The sequence below is a fragment of the Panthera leo genome, chromosome C1 (genome assembly GCF_018350215.1).
Source record: "Panthera leo isolate Ple1 chromosome C1, P.leo_Ple1_pat1.1, whole genome shotgun sequence".
Taxonomy (NCBI): Eukaryota; Metazoa; Chordata; class Mammalia; order Carnivora; family Felidae; genus Panthera; species Panthera leo.
The window spans coordinates 213,419,890-213,434,970 of record NC_056686.1 but is presented as its reverse complement, the minus strand read 5'-3'; the positions used below and the strand labels follow the sequence as shown (position 1 = coordinate 213,434,970).

The 15,081-nt window shown below is 59.8% G+C and overlaps 2 protein-coding genes across 2 annotated transcripts in view; one reads left to right on the top strand and one right to left on the bottom strand.

Annotated features, from left to right (window-relative positions):
* Positions 1–4,334, top strand: part of NGEF (neuronal guanine nucleotide exchange factor) — a 37,135-nt gene extending 32,801 nt beyond the window's left edge. Inside the window, exons 9-13 of the mRNA XM_042950543.1 lie at positions 766–929; positions 1,182–1,337; positions 1,954–2,033; positions 2,764–2,868; positions 3,374–4,334. Of these exons, the coding sequence (XP_042806477.1) occupies positions 766–929; positions 1,182–1,337; positions 1,954–2,033; positions 2,764–2,868; positions 3,374–3,564 (696 nt within the window). The 3' untranslated portion in view covers positions 3,565–4,334. The remainder of the gene's footprint in view (positions 1–765; positions 930–1,181; positions 1,338–1,953; positions 2,034–2,763; positions 2,869–3,373) is intronic.
* A 1,950-nt stretch (positions 4,335–6,284) lies between these two features.
* Positions 6,285–14,053, bottom strand: SNORC (secondary ossification center associated regulator of chondrocyte maturation). The gene is made up of 4 exons (XM_042953404.1): positions 12,785–14,053; positions 12,228–12,399; positions 6,489–6,671; positions 6,285–6,399 (listed from the first exon to the last, which is right to left on the bottom strand). The coding sequence occupies exons 2-4, from the start codon at positions 12,298–12,300 to the stop codon at positions 6,290–6,292; spliced, it is 366 nt and encodes a 121-aa protein (XP_042809338.1). The 5' UTR covers positions 12,301–12,399; positions 12,785–14,053; the 3' UTR covers positions 6,285–6,289.
* Between the last annotated feature and the right edge of the window lie 1,028 nt (positions 14,054–15,081).

Here is a 15,081-nt window from a genome sequence, read left to right as displayed (position 1 = left end):
AATCTGACAGCAGTTACCAACCTCCCCCAACTTTACGTAAAGCTTCAGCCATTAGTGTGCCCTAAGGGTCCCAGGGGCCTGGGTTTCTGGTGACGTGGTCACATGAGCACACACTGAGGGTCCCTGAGGTCATGCCATGTTTAGGAGGTGAGCCCCGGGTGAGGACGCAGACGTGGCCTTCTGGGCTCCTGCCGTATCTCCACCTGCGGGGCCGACCACCGCCAGGAACCCGTCCCCGAGCCATGCAGTGGGGACCTGCAGACCTGGCCTCCTTGCCCCACGGGACCCAGTTCTCCTCTCCCCTGTGACCTTGGCTCCCCTTCCGATTCCGCATCACACGGGCTGAGCCTGGTAGGGAACGACGACCCTCACACAGGTGCCCACACGTACACACACACAGGTACAGACACAAGTCCCCATAGACACAAGCACATATACACACAAGCACACACAGACACATGCACAGCAGACAAATGCACAGCTACACACAGGCACAGATACACATACACAGCCACATACGTGTCCATGGGAGCGTGCACCCTTGTGCACGTGCACACACACACACACACACACACACACACACACACACACGCTGCCCTTCCTACATTTGCCCAGGACTGCTCCTTCCCGTCAACCCCCCCCCCAGTGCAGCGCCCCCAAGCTGTCCCTCGGGTTAGGACTCCAGCGAGGCCCAGGGGGCCCCTGGGGAGTACAGGGCGGGGTGGGGGGGCACAGCTGTTCTGACGCTACCCCCCACCCACCCAGTCGGTGCCCATCATCTCCCACTCCCGCTGGCTGCTGAAGCAGGGCGAGCTGCGGCAGATGGCGGGCCCCAAGACATCCCGAACCCTGCGGACCAAGAAACTCTTCCGGGAAATTTACCTCTTCCTCTTCAACGACCTGCTGGTGATCTGCCGGCAGATTCCTGGGTAAGCAGTGAGGTTGCTGCCTCTGCGGAGCAGGAGCAGCGAGGATGAGGCTTGACTGGCCTGGGGGCCGCGGCGGGGCGGTGGGAGGAGGAAGTCTCGGGGTGAGAGGGACCCGTGTTGACGTCCGGGGCTTCCAGAATGAGGTGAGGCGTGGCCAAACGGTGGGGCCAGCAGGACTGGCAGGGTGGTTCCCTGGGACCCTGGGGCCTCCTGGGGGCCGGCACCCTCAACCCTGCCCCCCTCGGTCCCCAGAGACAAGTACCAAGTGTTTGACTCGGCCCCGAGAGGCCTCCTCCGCGTGGAGGAGCTGGAGGACCAGGGCCAGACGCTGGCCAACGTGTTCATCCTGCGGCTGCTGGAGAATGCCGACGACCGGGAGGCCACCTACATGCTGAAGGCGACCTCGCAGTGAGTGCCCAGCACTGCCGGCCCCGGCCCCGGCCCCGCGGCGCCTCCGCGCCTCCTCCCCTGGCGGACCAGGGCTCTGGTTCAGCACGTGCTTCGTGGCCCCCTGGCCGCCCAGGCCCCAAGGGCAGAGCTTCTGTCGGGGGTGCGTGTGTGTGCCCTCTGGGGCCCGGACCCTGGAAGGGCCTTTCCTGATGAGACGTAGAAGCCTCGGGTCAGGCTGACCAGTGCACCACATCCCTGGACAGCCCCGGGGCCATCTCATCATCCCGGCGCTTGTCCCCGCCAGAGCTCGCAGGCCATCCCCACCCCATCTCCGTCCAGCTCCCACCATCCGGACGGGGACAACGACATGTCTGAGAGCTTGCGGTTTCCGGGGTGCCTTTGGGGGTGTCTGGGAGGGCTCTCCCTCACCAGCTGACATTCAGGTGTGTCGGGGAGAGTCTACAGGACTCCCCCGTGCCTCTGCCCAGATTCTGCGCGCCCCCCCCCCCCCCCCCCACCGAGCTGTCCTGCTGTGGCCTCGTGGGATGCTTGGCAACCAAGCTCCCTTGGGGGGGGGGTGGTTGGGGGGGAAGGGCGGTCGCTCTGTGTTTCCGGCAGTCGTCCTCTGTCCCAGGAGTGAGATGAAGCGTTGGATGACCTCGCTGGCCCCCAACCGGAGAACCAAGTTTGTTTCCTTCACTTCTCGGCTGCTGGGTGAGTGCCCTCGGGGAGGAGGCTGCCTGCTGGGTGGGGCAGGCAAGGGCAGGTGAGGACGGATGAGGGCAGGCGAGGGGCAGGCATTCTCCACATTCCTGGTGGGGCAGTGCTTACCAGCCCCCAGAGGCCAGCTCAGCTTCCCCGGCCCAGAGGGCCTGTGTGTGAGCTGCGAGCTTAGTACCCTCATGGTGGCCATCGGGCTGCCTGAGCTTTGCAAACGTTTGTGTGCTTAGTGAAGAGATAAGTCCCTGAGTCTTAAGTGACAGGTACCGCCAGGAAACGAAAGGAATCTGGGCCCAGAAGACAAATGCCAGTGATCTTTTTGGGGCTGCCCGCTCTCTGAAAACCTTATAAAATATCAAAGGGTGCCAGTGCACCTGCCTCACAGAGCAGCTCCTAGCCCTGCCTGTGCTCGCCGAGTCCGGGCCTCCCAAACTGCGGCCAGCACGTCAGGTCCAGGGAGTGCCTTCTCAAGTCCAAAATCAGACCCCCTCCCAGCCCGTCCAGCCCTTTACCCATATACTGTTTTTCTCCAGAGCCCCTGGCTATCTTAGTCACGTTTTCTCTGCAGCCAAACTCTCCTCTCCCTCAAACAGACCCTTTCCGGGTGCTCTGTTACAGGCAGGCCTGCCCTGCTGCCGACAGGGGGTGTCCGGGGTTTGCTGGGTCCTGAGCAGGGCGGGTGACGCGGTGACGAGGACGTGCCACCTCCCCGTCCTCCCCTCAGACTGCCCTCAGGTCCAGTGTGTGCACCCGTATGTGGCCCAGCAGCCAGACGAGCTGACCCTGGAGTTGGCCGACATCCTGAACATCCTGGAAAAGACGGAAGACGGTGAGGGCTGGGGGTCTGGGTGCATCTCCCACTCGTGCCGCCCCCACCCCCGGGACTCTGCACCAGCCTGAGGGATAAGGTGGGGGTGTCTACACCCCGTGTGCAGAAGCAGATGTCATGAGGCCGGGGCTCAGAGACAGGCTGCCCAACAGAGTGATGGTGGCATCCCAGACGCCAGGTGGTCAGCTTAGGTACCTCTCCCTTTGGGGGGCGTCCCTGGGGTCTCCTGGCCTCACATTGGGCAGCCGACAGTTGCTGAGGGCTCGGGAATGGGTGCCAAAGTCAATATATTTGGGACACCCCGTGGCACCCTAGGACCACGTTCCCCAGGAGGGGGTCGGGGCAGTGCTCTCCCAGCTTATGGGGAGACAGACCCAAACTCCCTGTCTCCGGCAGGGGTTCGTCGAGCAGCTGTCCTCTGGAGGGGCCAGCCAGACTGAGGGCTCAGCCCTCAGCGCTCACCCCCACAAGAGCTGCTTACCCTCCCCGACCCCTCTCTACACAGGGTGGATCTTTGGCGAGCGTCTGCATGACCAGGAGAGAGGCTGGTTCCCCAGCTCCATGACTGAGGAGATCCTGAATCCCAAGATCCGGTCCCAGAACCTCAAAGAATGTTTCCGTGTCCACAAGATGGACGACCCTCAGCGCAGCCAGAATAAGGACCGCAGGAAGCTGGGCAGTCGAAATCGGCAATGACCCCCGGCCCCCCCGGTCGCCAGCCTGGGGGAAGGACGTGGGCGGTCTGGAGCAGCGCCGCGGGGCAGGCAGCCCCCGACAGATGGTGGAGGGCTCTGGGGACGGCAAGCGCCTCGCGCGGGAGTCACCCCGCCCCTCCCCCTGCCACGTGCGTCTCGGCCCCCTTGCTTGCAAACGGGAGAAGGGGTGCCTACGTCCTTCCTCTGCTGCATTTGTAAACGAGAAAGTGTATTTTCAACAGTATTATGCCACCTGTCCCTCTTGTCTCTCAGAGGGGGTGGAGGTGCGTCGGCGCCTCCCCAGGCGCTGGAGGAAGCCCCAGACCGGGGGTGTCCCTGGCCGAGGGCAGGGTGGAAGGACTGTCGTGACCGCCCGCACATGTCCTTCTCTCCCCTGGAAGCCATCGGAATCCTCTGTGCGTGCGTGCAGATGGCCCGCCCTTTGCCTGAGCTTGCTGAGCAGCCCTTGGTCTCCAGTTCAAAGGACCAAGAGACCAAATGCCTCTGTCCTCCCCTCCCCAAGCCTCCGCCAGCCTCTGGCTGCACGGCCAGGCCCTGCTTCACAGCAGGCCTACCAGAGCTTGGCCGAGGGCCCACGCCACCTCTGGCTCCCTGACAAGCTGGATGTAACTTGTGTCTTCTGGCCCCTTCAGGAGCCCAGGTGTTGTAAGGAATGAATTGGTCACTGCATCCTGTATCGGTTTTGGTTCCGAGAAAAGCAAATATCATTTTTGGCTGCATTAAAAGAAGCATCATGTATAAAATAAAGGAGGTGAAGGTCTACTCTTTATTGCCTTGCCGCACACGGGAATGAGGTGTTTGGGTCTGGGCAGGGAGAGAAGAACTCTTTTCAAGGCTAATGGAGGAGGCAGGTCCTGAAGGAAGGGGTTGAGATGGCTTCCAGGATAAGGAAAAGCAGCCAGGGTTAGGATCTCAGAATGGATGGAGATTTGGGGCTCCACCAATGGATTCCAGAAACGGAAGAGGCAATTTGAGGGAGTCGGGGACACCCTTCTGCCGCAGTGGAAGCGAGAACTCGTGTTTGGAAAACCACAGTGGGACTGAGGTATCGGTGGGTGGTGGTCCCACAGGATGTCTAACACCAGGCATGGGGCTGGGGCTTCATACCTCGGGCACTGCTTCCCACGACTTTTGGTGCTAGCAAGTTCCCCCGAAGGCTGCAGCTCCTCCCCCAGCCCAGGTAACCCTCACAGATACCCCAGCCCCACTCCTGGTTCTGTCCCAGAGTGTGGCGGGCCTGGAATCTGACCCTGCCCAGCGCTACCTGGGACCACACTCTTTCTGCCGGGATGCACTCTGCTCCGTGCCAGAACAGGCCTTTCGTTAGAAGCCCGGGATTTGGGTCAAGTGGGACTTCGTAGCCTTTTTCCCACAGGCCACAGCACGGCTCTTGGCATTCTTGAGACCTCAGACCCTTTGAGAATTGGATGGATTTCTGAGGATGCAGACGTGCAACACTCTGGCTCAACAGTGACGGACTGATGCTCGTGGGGCCTGCTACACCCCCAGGGGGAAGACCCCCACTCAAGGCCCCCAAGAGTGGGCAGAGGGGGAGAGGGGCCATTCCTGAGCCCTGTGCTGCTCTTGGGGGCGGGGACCTTAGGGCAAAGGGGAGGGAGTGACCGTTGGTTCTGGCCCTTGTCCAGTTTATCTTTTTGAAGCATGCTGATTTGGATCATCTGTGCCGACTAGGGCTTTGGTTACGAGGTTGTGTGCGATGAAGTCATGTAAACCGCTGCATGAAAGCTGGTCGGGTTTACAAGAGTCCTTTATAATAGAAGCAGAAACTTTTAACCCTTCGCGTGTTTTGAGCGAGTGCTCTTCTGGAGTATCGAGGAGGGGGAGGACACTGGTCTTAGCTGGAGCAGGCGTGGTCGGGAGCTCAGGGAAGCCAATGAAGACAAAAGAGTTGCTACAAAGAGCAGAGAAAGAAGAGGACGAACAGCTTCCCTCCACCGGCACCACGCACAGGCCGCCCAGGGCCCTGGCTATCAAACCATCCCGGGGTGCGTCCCGGGGTGCGCAGACGGCCCCTCCTCCGGGCCTCCAGTCTTCTATTTCACTCCAAAGGGACGCAGTTCTGGCTTCTTCCCTGCTGTGCTCCGAGCAGCTCAGCCTCTATTTTAAATCTCCTTCTAAATTATAAAAGCTAGGTTTCCCAGGAAGCACGGAAAACAAAAGACGTGACCAAGAACTGAGGGCCGGGGCCAAGCTGCTGGGAGGAGGGAGGCAGCCTGGGGCTGCGGTCGGTCTGGGAACCGGGTTGCTCCTGCGGCTCCCTGGGGCGGAGGGGTTCCTGGGGACGCTGGCGGGGCGGGTCTGGAGCTCCGCAGATGGGGCCCGGCTGGCCAGATCGGGCCCCAAAATAATCCAGCCTTGGGCTGGGAGCCCCGACGGCCCGGCCCCTCTCCTGCGCCCGCGGCCACGCTTGAGTCCGAGCGGGAGCGCAAGGGGCGGGCCCCGGGCACTTCTCGGGACAGGGGCTGGGACGGGGAGGGGGTGTGGGGACCGGGGCTGTGCTGGGGGGCGGGGGACCCCACGCGAGCACTCGCGGTTCCTGCTGGCGGCCCCGCGCGCACGTGGTGCGAGTCGTCGCCCGCCCCGCTCGCCCCCACGCGGACGCGCGGACACACTCGAGACACCGGGGCGCCACCGAGGGTAGAGCCGAGTCGCGCCGCGGCGGGGGCGCGGCCCCTTTATTCGCTTCAGGAGGCGGAAAACTTTCTCAGCGCGACGACCACGAGCGCCAGCACCACGCAGGTGGCCAGCAGGGCGGCGATGACGATGGCCGCGATGGCGCCGGGCCCCAGCGAGCCTGCGGAGGACGGAGGGCGGCAGGTCAGCCCCGCGGCCCCCGCCGCGCCCGCGCCCCCGCCCCCGCCCGCCCGCCGGGCCCGCGCGTACCGCCACCCTGGTCCAGACGCTCCCGCGCCGTGCTGTCCTCGGGGCTCGGCGCGGCGGTGGGGGCCGGGGGCCCGGTGGCCTCGGGCTCCCGGGCGGGGCTGGTGCTCTCCACGGGGTCTTCTCCCGACGGCAGCTCGGCGGGCTCGTTCCACAGGGTGGGCGCGGGCTCCTGCGGGCCCTCGGCTGCAAGGCCAAGGACAGGCGCTGAGGCCCTGGGGCGCAGGCGGCGGGGCCGACGGGGACGTGGCCCCGCGCGGTTAACCGGCCGCGGAGGTGGCGCTGTGTGCGGGACTGTGGGGTGGGCGCTGCACTGGCCCTCCCGGAGGGCTTATTGCGGCCGGGCTGCAGTGAAGACAGACCGGGAGGTGGAGGAGGGCACCAACGGGTTCTCTCGGCAGACGGCCGTGAGGAGCCTGAGCCCGCAGCAGGGGCACTTCACCTCTCCCAGCACAGACTGCGGTCCCCCATCTGAACTGCAGGGCCCTGTAGGCCTGGGTGAGATGACACTGGCGAGGGGCCCCCTTCCCGTGCGAGGCAGGCAGGGGTCCGCCTTCGCCCTGGAGAAGAGGCCGGGGAGATGAGGCAACTCTCCTTGCGGGAACCAGGGTCCCTGCCTCCCCAGAGCCCCACGAGGCTACTGTTGCAGGAGGTGGGGAGGGGAGGCAAACTCCACAGCCCAGGAGCAGTCAGACCTGCGCCCCCTCCCTTGTCCTCACCCGGGCAGAGCCACGCAGCCGGCAGGCCACGGGGCCCGGCGCCCACACACACCCCGTGTCCCAAGGCTGAAACCCCAAGGGGGCTCTAGATCTTGAGAAACTGTGATGCCAGCATATCGCTGCTTCCAGAGAGAACAGGGCCAGAGGGGTGCGCAGGGGTGTCTGTGGTCAGGGTAAGGGAAGCCCCGAGAAAAGGGAGCCGCTCCCCTGTCCCCACACAAGCTGGGGCTCAGTCAGCACATCAATCCCTGTGCCGTGTTTTCTGCAGGAGCCTTTCTCTGCTCGTGGGGTGGGAGTTAGCAAGGTGTGGAGGACCTGGGAGGCCCAGGGAGCAGGGCAGGCTGAGACTCAGAGGCCTGGGTGCTAGCCCCAGCCCCATATCCCCACCTCCGCCCTGCCAATTGCGCTCCCCTCCCCACCAAGGGTCCTGGTCTGAGGAGCCCCACGGCACTTCCCGAACCCTGGGCCCACATCCGTCCATCCCCGACAGGAGGCCCCAGCGCCCAGTTTAACGGTCAAGACCAGAATGGCCGGCAGTCTCCACGCCTTCCCACCCCAGCCCTGGGGGGGCTTTGGCAGGGTCAGGGCTCGCCAGCGCCTAATCTCGATTGTGACCCAGGGATGCCCAGCCCCCACATCGTCCTTAGGGTAGTGCGGGCAGCACGGCACCACCTCGCGGACTCCAGCTGCTCCGTGGCCGGGAACGGTCGTATCCCTGCTTCAGAGCTGAGGAAACCCAGGCTCAGGCGGGCACTGCGCGGGGTGCTGCCGGGAGCGGGAAGCCCCCCCGGAGGATGCAACAACAGGATGCAATTCCCAGGGGTAAGCCAGGGAGGTTGTGGAGTTAACGCGGCCCCAGCCACCCACCCGCAGGCCCCTGGGGCACCGTTTCCTCCACAGGCGTCACCCCTGAGAACTCCCTCTGGCACAGACGGGCCAGAGCCAAGCTGCTTACAGACTCGCCGGCTTCCAGAGGGGGGCTGCTCTGGGTCTTTCCTGCTAACAGTGCCCACCTGGGGCAAATCGCAAGGAGACATCCGCCAAGCCCAAATTCAGGGCCAGTCTTAAATTAACTGTGCTTTCTCAAACATCCAGGTCAGGAAAGACAAAGAAAGGTTGAGGAACTGTTCCAAGTAAGAGACTTGTAAGTAAGGATGTGAGAATGCAGCACGTATTCCTGGATAAGGGCACCCCGGGCTCCACTGGGGAAGTGTGAATATGTAGCTTAGATAACAGTGCTGTATCGATGTCCGTGTCTCATCTTGGGTAACTGACCGGTTCTGTGAGAAAATATCCTTGTTCTTAGAAGCATTTTGGGGCAGAAAGGCATGACATCTACAACTTACTCTAGACTGGTCAGCATTCAGATTGGGGGTGGGGGCGGGGTCAGAGACAGGAAGAGCAACTATGGCCAAAGTGAATCTAAGCAGAGTGTACCAGAGCTCACTGGATTATCCTTGCAAGTTTGCTGTCAACTTAAAATCTTTCCCCCAACTGTACAAGACTCCCCAAGACCCCCTGTCCCTGCAGCCTCTCCCAGGCCTGGGCTGGGTCAGTTCTGAGGCTCAGCCTGCAGACCGGGACCACTGTCCTATTCCCCAGGGGTTACCCCAGCCAGCATCCCTGTTCAGAAAACAGCCCTGGCAAGGAGCCCTCCTGGGGGCAGAAGGTCCCTGGCACCCAGTGTAGGGGAAGCTTCCCACCCGAAGGACCTGAGGCTGAACCGCAGTGCCCATGTCTGGGGGCCCCCCTGGCCTCCCACCAGCTGCAAAGACCACGCTGTGCGGAGTGGGGAAGCAACCCTGTCGGGCGTCCTCTGTTACTGCCTGGGAGGGCAGGGGTCTGCAAGCCTCTTAGCTGCTATGGAAAGTGCCAGGCCCCCGGACACGCTTGCCTCAGGCTCCCGGGGGCTAGGCCAAAGAAAAATGCCCACCCCTTAGGCCCTGAAGTGTGGGGCTCACAGAATGCCTACCTTCCCAGATAAACAGACAAACCACTGGCCCTCACTTGCTCTCCATACACCGGCAACAGGGAAGCCACCACAGGGCTACTGGGGACCAGGCCCAGCCAACCTGGGTGGCATCTGAGGATTCAGCTGCCTGGAGTAGGCCCAGGTAAGCATCTACTTCTGCCCTCTGCCAGAGCTCAGAAGCCATCTCTGGAGGAGAGTGGGCCCTCAGAGCAGGGCAGTTGGGGACACACCCAGGCCTTCTCCCCTTCAGCTCCCAGTAACCCAGCCCTACTCTGTGGCTCCCCACAGAAGCCTGGATTCTCCTTGCCAGACACACTGGCCCAGGCCGCCTCATCCCTGCTGCGTGTACCCCCCTCCAACACTCAACCAGTCCCTGAAGCTTTAGGGGGTTTGGAACCCATGGGTTTCCAAATCAAGAGGGCTGGGTCCGTCACGTCATCACCCCGGGACCCCAGCAGGCTGACTCTGCTCCCCTCTCCCCGACTTCACTTCCCAGTCTGTGAAATGGGGGTTGGGCCATGCCTCTCGTGGCCTCCACAAGTTGTAACTGTGCTGTCACTGCCATCACCAGCTGCCGCCTTGGCCCCCGGCGCCCTGCCGGACACGGGCCGGGCAGATCTGTGTGCTGTCCATTTGCCGCAGCTGACCATCGTGGGAGACCCCCAAAGGCTGGCCCAGGGCTCACCTGCACCCAAATATCCAGCGTCCCAAAGGCCTGCCAGCTCCCTGCAAGCCCAGGGGGGTGGTCCAGCAGCATACACAGCCCAGAACTGCAACCTGGACTCGGCCACCAGCCTTCCGGCGAAGGCAGTACAGCCGCCAGGAAGGGGCCAAAGCGTTTTCTTACGCGCACCTACCTGTCTCTGTATTTTCTCAACTTGCTGTAGTAAAAGGGAAAAACAACGTTTAAAGGCAATAACCCCCTTTGCCCCCAAATCTATGTTGGGGGAGCCATAAACAGAAGAAGTTGTCAGGGAGTTTGCCAGCAGGAGGCCCCGTCTGCAGACAAGCGAAGATGAGGGAAAGCAAGACGGGCAGAGGGCCCTGCGTGAACAAAGACATGAGCTCACGGGCACGGAAGGTGAGCTGAGAACCCCACGGGGGACCTGCGAGGACATCTAAGCTCCAAAGGCCAGAGTTAGCAACGTCCTGCGACTCTGACCAAGGAAACCAGGACAAGTAAGGGGCCTGGGGACACCGCCAAGGGCACCGCCTCCACCGCCCTGCCTTTCGGTAAATAGGTTTAACGCTCACTCTGACCACTGGGCCCCGAGGCCAGGCACCCGTGCTCACAGACAGCCTTTGTGCCAGCCATGAAGGGCCTTTTCATCCCTGGCCTGGCCTCCCGCCTGCTCAACCTGGCCTGCTCCCCCTACCCAGTAGCGGCAGCCACAGGCAACCAACACGGAGGACGGAGGACGGCAGGCGGGGCCCGCAGCTCAGCCACGGGGCCACTCCTTCCCTGCCTGCCTGCCTGCCTGCCACAGGACCCCAGCCCACCGAGCAAAGAGCAGGGGGCCTGCTGGGCCCTATACACACCTGCTCAGAGCTTCTGGCCCAAAGTGGGGTAGCCGAGAGGCTCCCAAACATCCTCCCTCCCCAAACGGCAGGAAGAATGACAGCCGGCCAAAACCCCAAAGACTCCGGGGTGGAGCTGGCCTGCCTGTTCTCGGTAGGACACGTGGAGGGAGGTGAGGCCGGGTGAGGCCCCAGAGATGCCAAACACGTCCCCAAACATTCCTGTGGCAGTGGACAAAGCCCACCCACCCAGGCTGTGTATGCAGTCTGATCCAGGGCCTCTGGCCAGCATCCTGGGCTGGGAGAGCTGGCTACCCAGGGAACAAGAAACTGGACAGGAGCTCCCCAGACGGTCCCAGAGCCTGGGCAGGCAGGCGCCAGCACCTTCACCTCTACCCACTTTGACCACCAGGCAGGGCTGGGGTGGGGTGTTGGGGATCTGCAAGGACCAGTCCCAAGGACCAGAGGTTCTTCCTAGGACGTCTAGAGGGGCCTGCATGCCCACAGGCAATTTGCCATCACCCTCTTCTTCCTGGCGTGTGTGCCTGAGTGTGGCTGTCCCACCGGGCCTCACGTCCCCCAGTAACTCTCCCCAGGGCCATGCTCGTGTGGCTGGCATCCAGCTGCCACTCCTATAGATCCACAGACATTCTCCCCAAAGTCGGTGCTGCAGAGAAGGTCTCCGGGGGTCTCTCCTCCCACTCATTCCTCTAGCCCCAGGACCACCCCCAACAAGGGCCCTGAAATGTTTCTCCTGTGGCCCACCTCACAGCCAACAGAGAAAGACCATCCGTGAACTACCTGGGCTTTTTCTCTCTCGGGCTTTGAAGCTGGCCTGGGACAGCCCTTCCCAGCAGAGGGCCCTAGAGCCATGCCCAGGACCGGGCCTGAGGTCCAGCCAGCCTGCCACCCTGAGCCTGGTGGGACCTTCCTTCTCACTGAATCCCACACCCAGCCGTTTTGACCTAAGTACAGAGCCCAAGTCCAGTGTCCTCATCATGGTTTTGCCAAGGAGTCTCAGGCTCTGTGCTCTTTCTGGAATTTTTTCCGGGCTGAGACTTGTACCTGGGTCTTCACTCTTGAAAGGACATTTCAGAAAGCCAGCAGAGAAGGGCTTGCAGGGTTGAAACGTAAAACGGCAGGGCTCTGTGGTTTTCTGCCTAGGAGCCTGGGGCCTCTGGTCCCTCGGCTGCTTGCCCTGTGCCTAGTGCCCTTTCCTGACTGGAAGCCTTCAGATTTTAGCATGCTGGGGTACCCCCATGTCCCCCCAGGCAGCTAACGTCCCTGGCCCTGCTGCTTAAATTGCCCTCCTGCTTCGGGGGCCATCGTCCCCCCGGCTAACAACTCCCAGGACATCAACGCGGCTCCTGGCGGCCCGTCTCCTAGGAGCCTTCCAAAGAACCACCCCAAATGGCGGTTCCACCTTCTGTGAGGGAAGGGCTTCTTCTGCCCGGTGGGCCGTGGAGAATCCGGCTCTAGGTGCTTCTTGGCCCTGGGTGGCTGGTGGCAGCAGAGTCGAGGGAGCACCCTTACCTGTGAGTACGGCAGGGGCCAGGACCCCGGACAGGAGCAGCAGCACCATGCGTAGGGCCAGACAGAATCCCATCCTGGCCCGTGAGCGAGTGCAGCTGGTGCAGCTGGAGAGCCGGATGCAGGAGGACGGAGCTGGTTAACTTCAGAGCGGCGGGAAAGAGGTACCAAAGGGCTGGGAAGGGTTTTCATCAATGCAAACTCTGTCCTCCTGGGACACCGTGCCCGCCCCCCACACATGAGCGTGTACGCGCACGCGCGCGCGCACACACACACACACACACACACACACACACACAGCAAAGCTTACAGAACTGACTGCTTTCCTGAACTCCAGAGTAGCCCCACCCTCAGAGAGGGAAAGAAAGAGGAAATTGCTCTCTTTCCCTCTCTCCTCTCTCTCCCCCACCTTGCCCCCCCTTTCTCTCTCTCTCTCTCTCTCTCTCTCTCTCTCTCTTTCTCTCTCTCTCACACACACACACACACACACACACACACACACACACTCCTCGGCCACTGGAAGTAAGAGATTCTCAAACACAGTATGCAAAAAGACTCACCCAGGGAACTTGGAAAATGCAGATGCCTCCAGCACTCCGCATCAGAAGGTCACAGGTGGGCCCTGGGATCTGCATTTCAGTGCCTGCGGCTCTGGCTCTGGACACGGAAGCCCAGGCAGTCTGCTCACCTTGGTGCGCTCAGTGCCTGGTGGGGAGAGCACTCAAGAGAGCTTGTTAAAGAAGCACTTTTAGAACAGTCTCAATCCAAACCCTCAGCAGTTCGAGTCTCTTTCCAGAAAACCTCATGTCATTAAACACCCTGTGTTCCTTCTTGCTGTCTGTTCCCCCAGGTGCCTGAAGCTGGAAATGCCACCTGTGTGCTCCAGACATGAGTGCCTAGCCTGGGGCTGGCGCACAACTTCAGGCCCACCACCCACTGCCTCCCCCAACAACTCCAGGGATATTAAAAAGTAGGTCCACTTTAAAGGGTCCAAACCAACCCTGACTCCACTGCCTCCCCAGTCCTGCTGTCAGTGGAACCCCAGCGTCCGGCCTTCCAGATGTCCCAGCCACAGAATTAAAAGTCATCAAAGGTTTCTCTCTCCCTTACTCCTGAGAAAGTATACCCAGCACCCCTTATCTCATACCCTTCATGCTTTCCACTCACTCTTAAAAAAGCCACCCTAAATAAAGGCTTGCTTTGGCCCTGCTTACAGTGTTCCAGTCCATTGGCCTTGACTATGTTCCTCCAACACAGCAAACGTGGTCCTGCCTCAGGGCCTTTGCACTTGCTGTCCCTCTCACAGGAAGTCCCTCCGCTCATTATGTGGCTACCTCCTCATCGCCATTCAGGCCTCAGCTCTGGTCAGTCAACCTCCCATCTACCCATCACATCGCTTAATTCCTTCTTAGCACTTACATTTACATGACACTCTCAGTTCTTTTGCTTTTTTTTGTTGGTAATTTTCTAAGGAATAACATACATACTGTGAAATGCACAAATCTTAGGTTTACAGCTTGTGGAGCTTTTATTCATATATACACCAGTGGAAACACCGTCCAAATCAATACAGAACATTTCGAGCACACCAGCAGGATCCTTCCTGCCTCTACCCCCTCAATACCACCAAAGCACGATTCTGTCTTCTATCACCAAAGATGAGTTTTGTCTACTCTCGAACTTCAAATAAATGGGATATAAACCCTTATATCTGGCTTTTTTTGTTGAACATTCTGTGAGTTTCATCCATACGTTGCTGCATGTAGCAGCAGCTCACTCGCTTTTATTGAATAGTATTCAATTATCTAAATATGTCACAACTTTTTCATTTTAAATGTTTATATTTGAGAGAGAGAGCACGAGCAGGGGAGGGGCAGAGAGAGAGGGAGACACAGAATCCGAAACAGGCTCCAGGCTCCGAGCCGTCAGCACAGAGCCTGACGTGGGGCTCGAACTCCAAACTGCGAGATCATGACTCGAGCTGAAGTCGGACACCAAACTAAGCCACCCAGGTGTCCCAATATGTCACAACTTTTAACCTTTCTTTTATCCATGTGGCCATTTAGGTGATTTCCAGGTCTGAACTTTCACGAATACAGCTCCTATGGATAGTCTTACACATGTCTTTTCATGAACATATACTTGAACTTCTCTTGGTTGTAAATCTAACCATAGAATTGCCAGGTCAGAGGGTAGGTATAATGTGTAGCTTCTGTAGATGTTTCTGACCAGGATTCCAAAGTGTTCGTTCCAATGGACCATATCCTTGTTCTACACTTTGCCACACCTGGTGGCATTGCCAGCCTTTTTTTTTTTTTTTTTTTTTTTAATTTCTAGCCAAGCTGTAGGTATGTAGTGTTGTCTCATTGAGATTGCATTTCCATGACTGACACAGTTGAGCACCCTTTCGTATTTATTGACCAAAGGAATATCCTCTTTTGTGAACGGTCTGCTCGATTTTCTTTGACCATTTATTAGGGTGGTCTATCTTTCTACATTTATTTTTGTTTTGTGTGTTGTGTATCAAGATAAAAACTCTTTGTCAGATATAGGTAATGGTGCCTTTAGATGAAGTGCTTATTGGCTGTCTATCCCTACCCTGTGACTGTAAATCCCAGGACAGCAGGGACTGTGTTTTGTTCCCCGATGCATTTCCAAAGCCTAGCACCACCATGCCCAGCATGCAACAGGAGCTCAGTATTTGGATTCAACCGGTTGGGATTTCTGGGATAGAGTTAACTTTGAGCATCTTCTCATTTGTTTATTCATTTGTTTGTGTTGCTGTTTTGCTCCCAGTCTCCTATCTTCAACTTTCTGTGCCCTGAAATGTAACGTAACAACATAATGTAGTCAGATC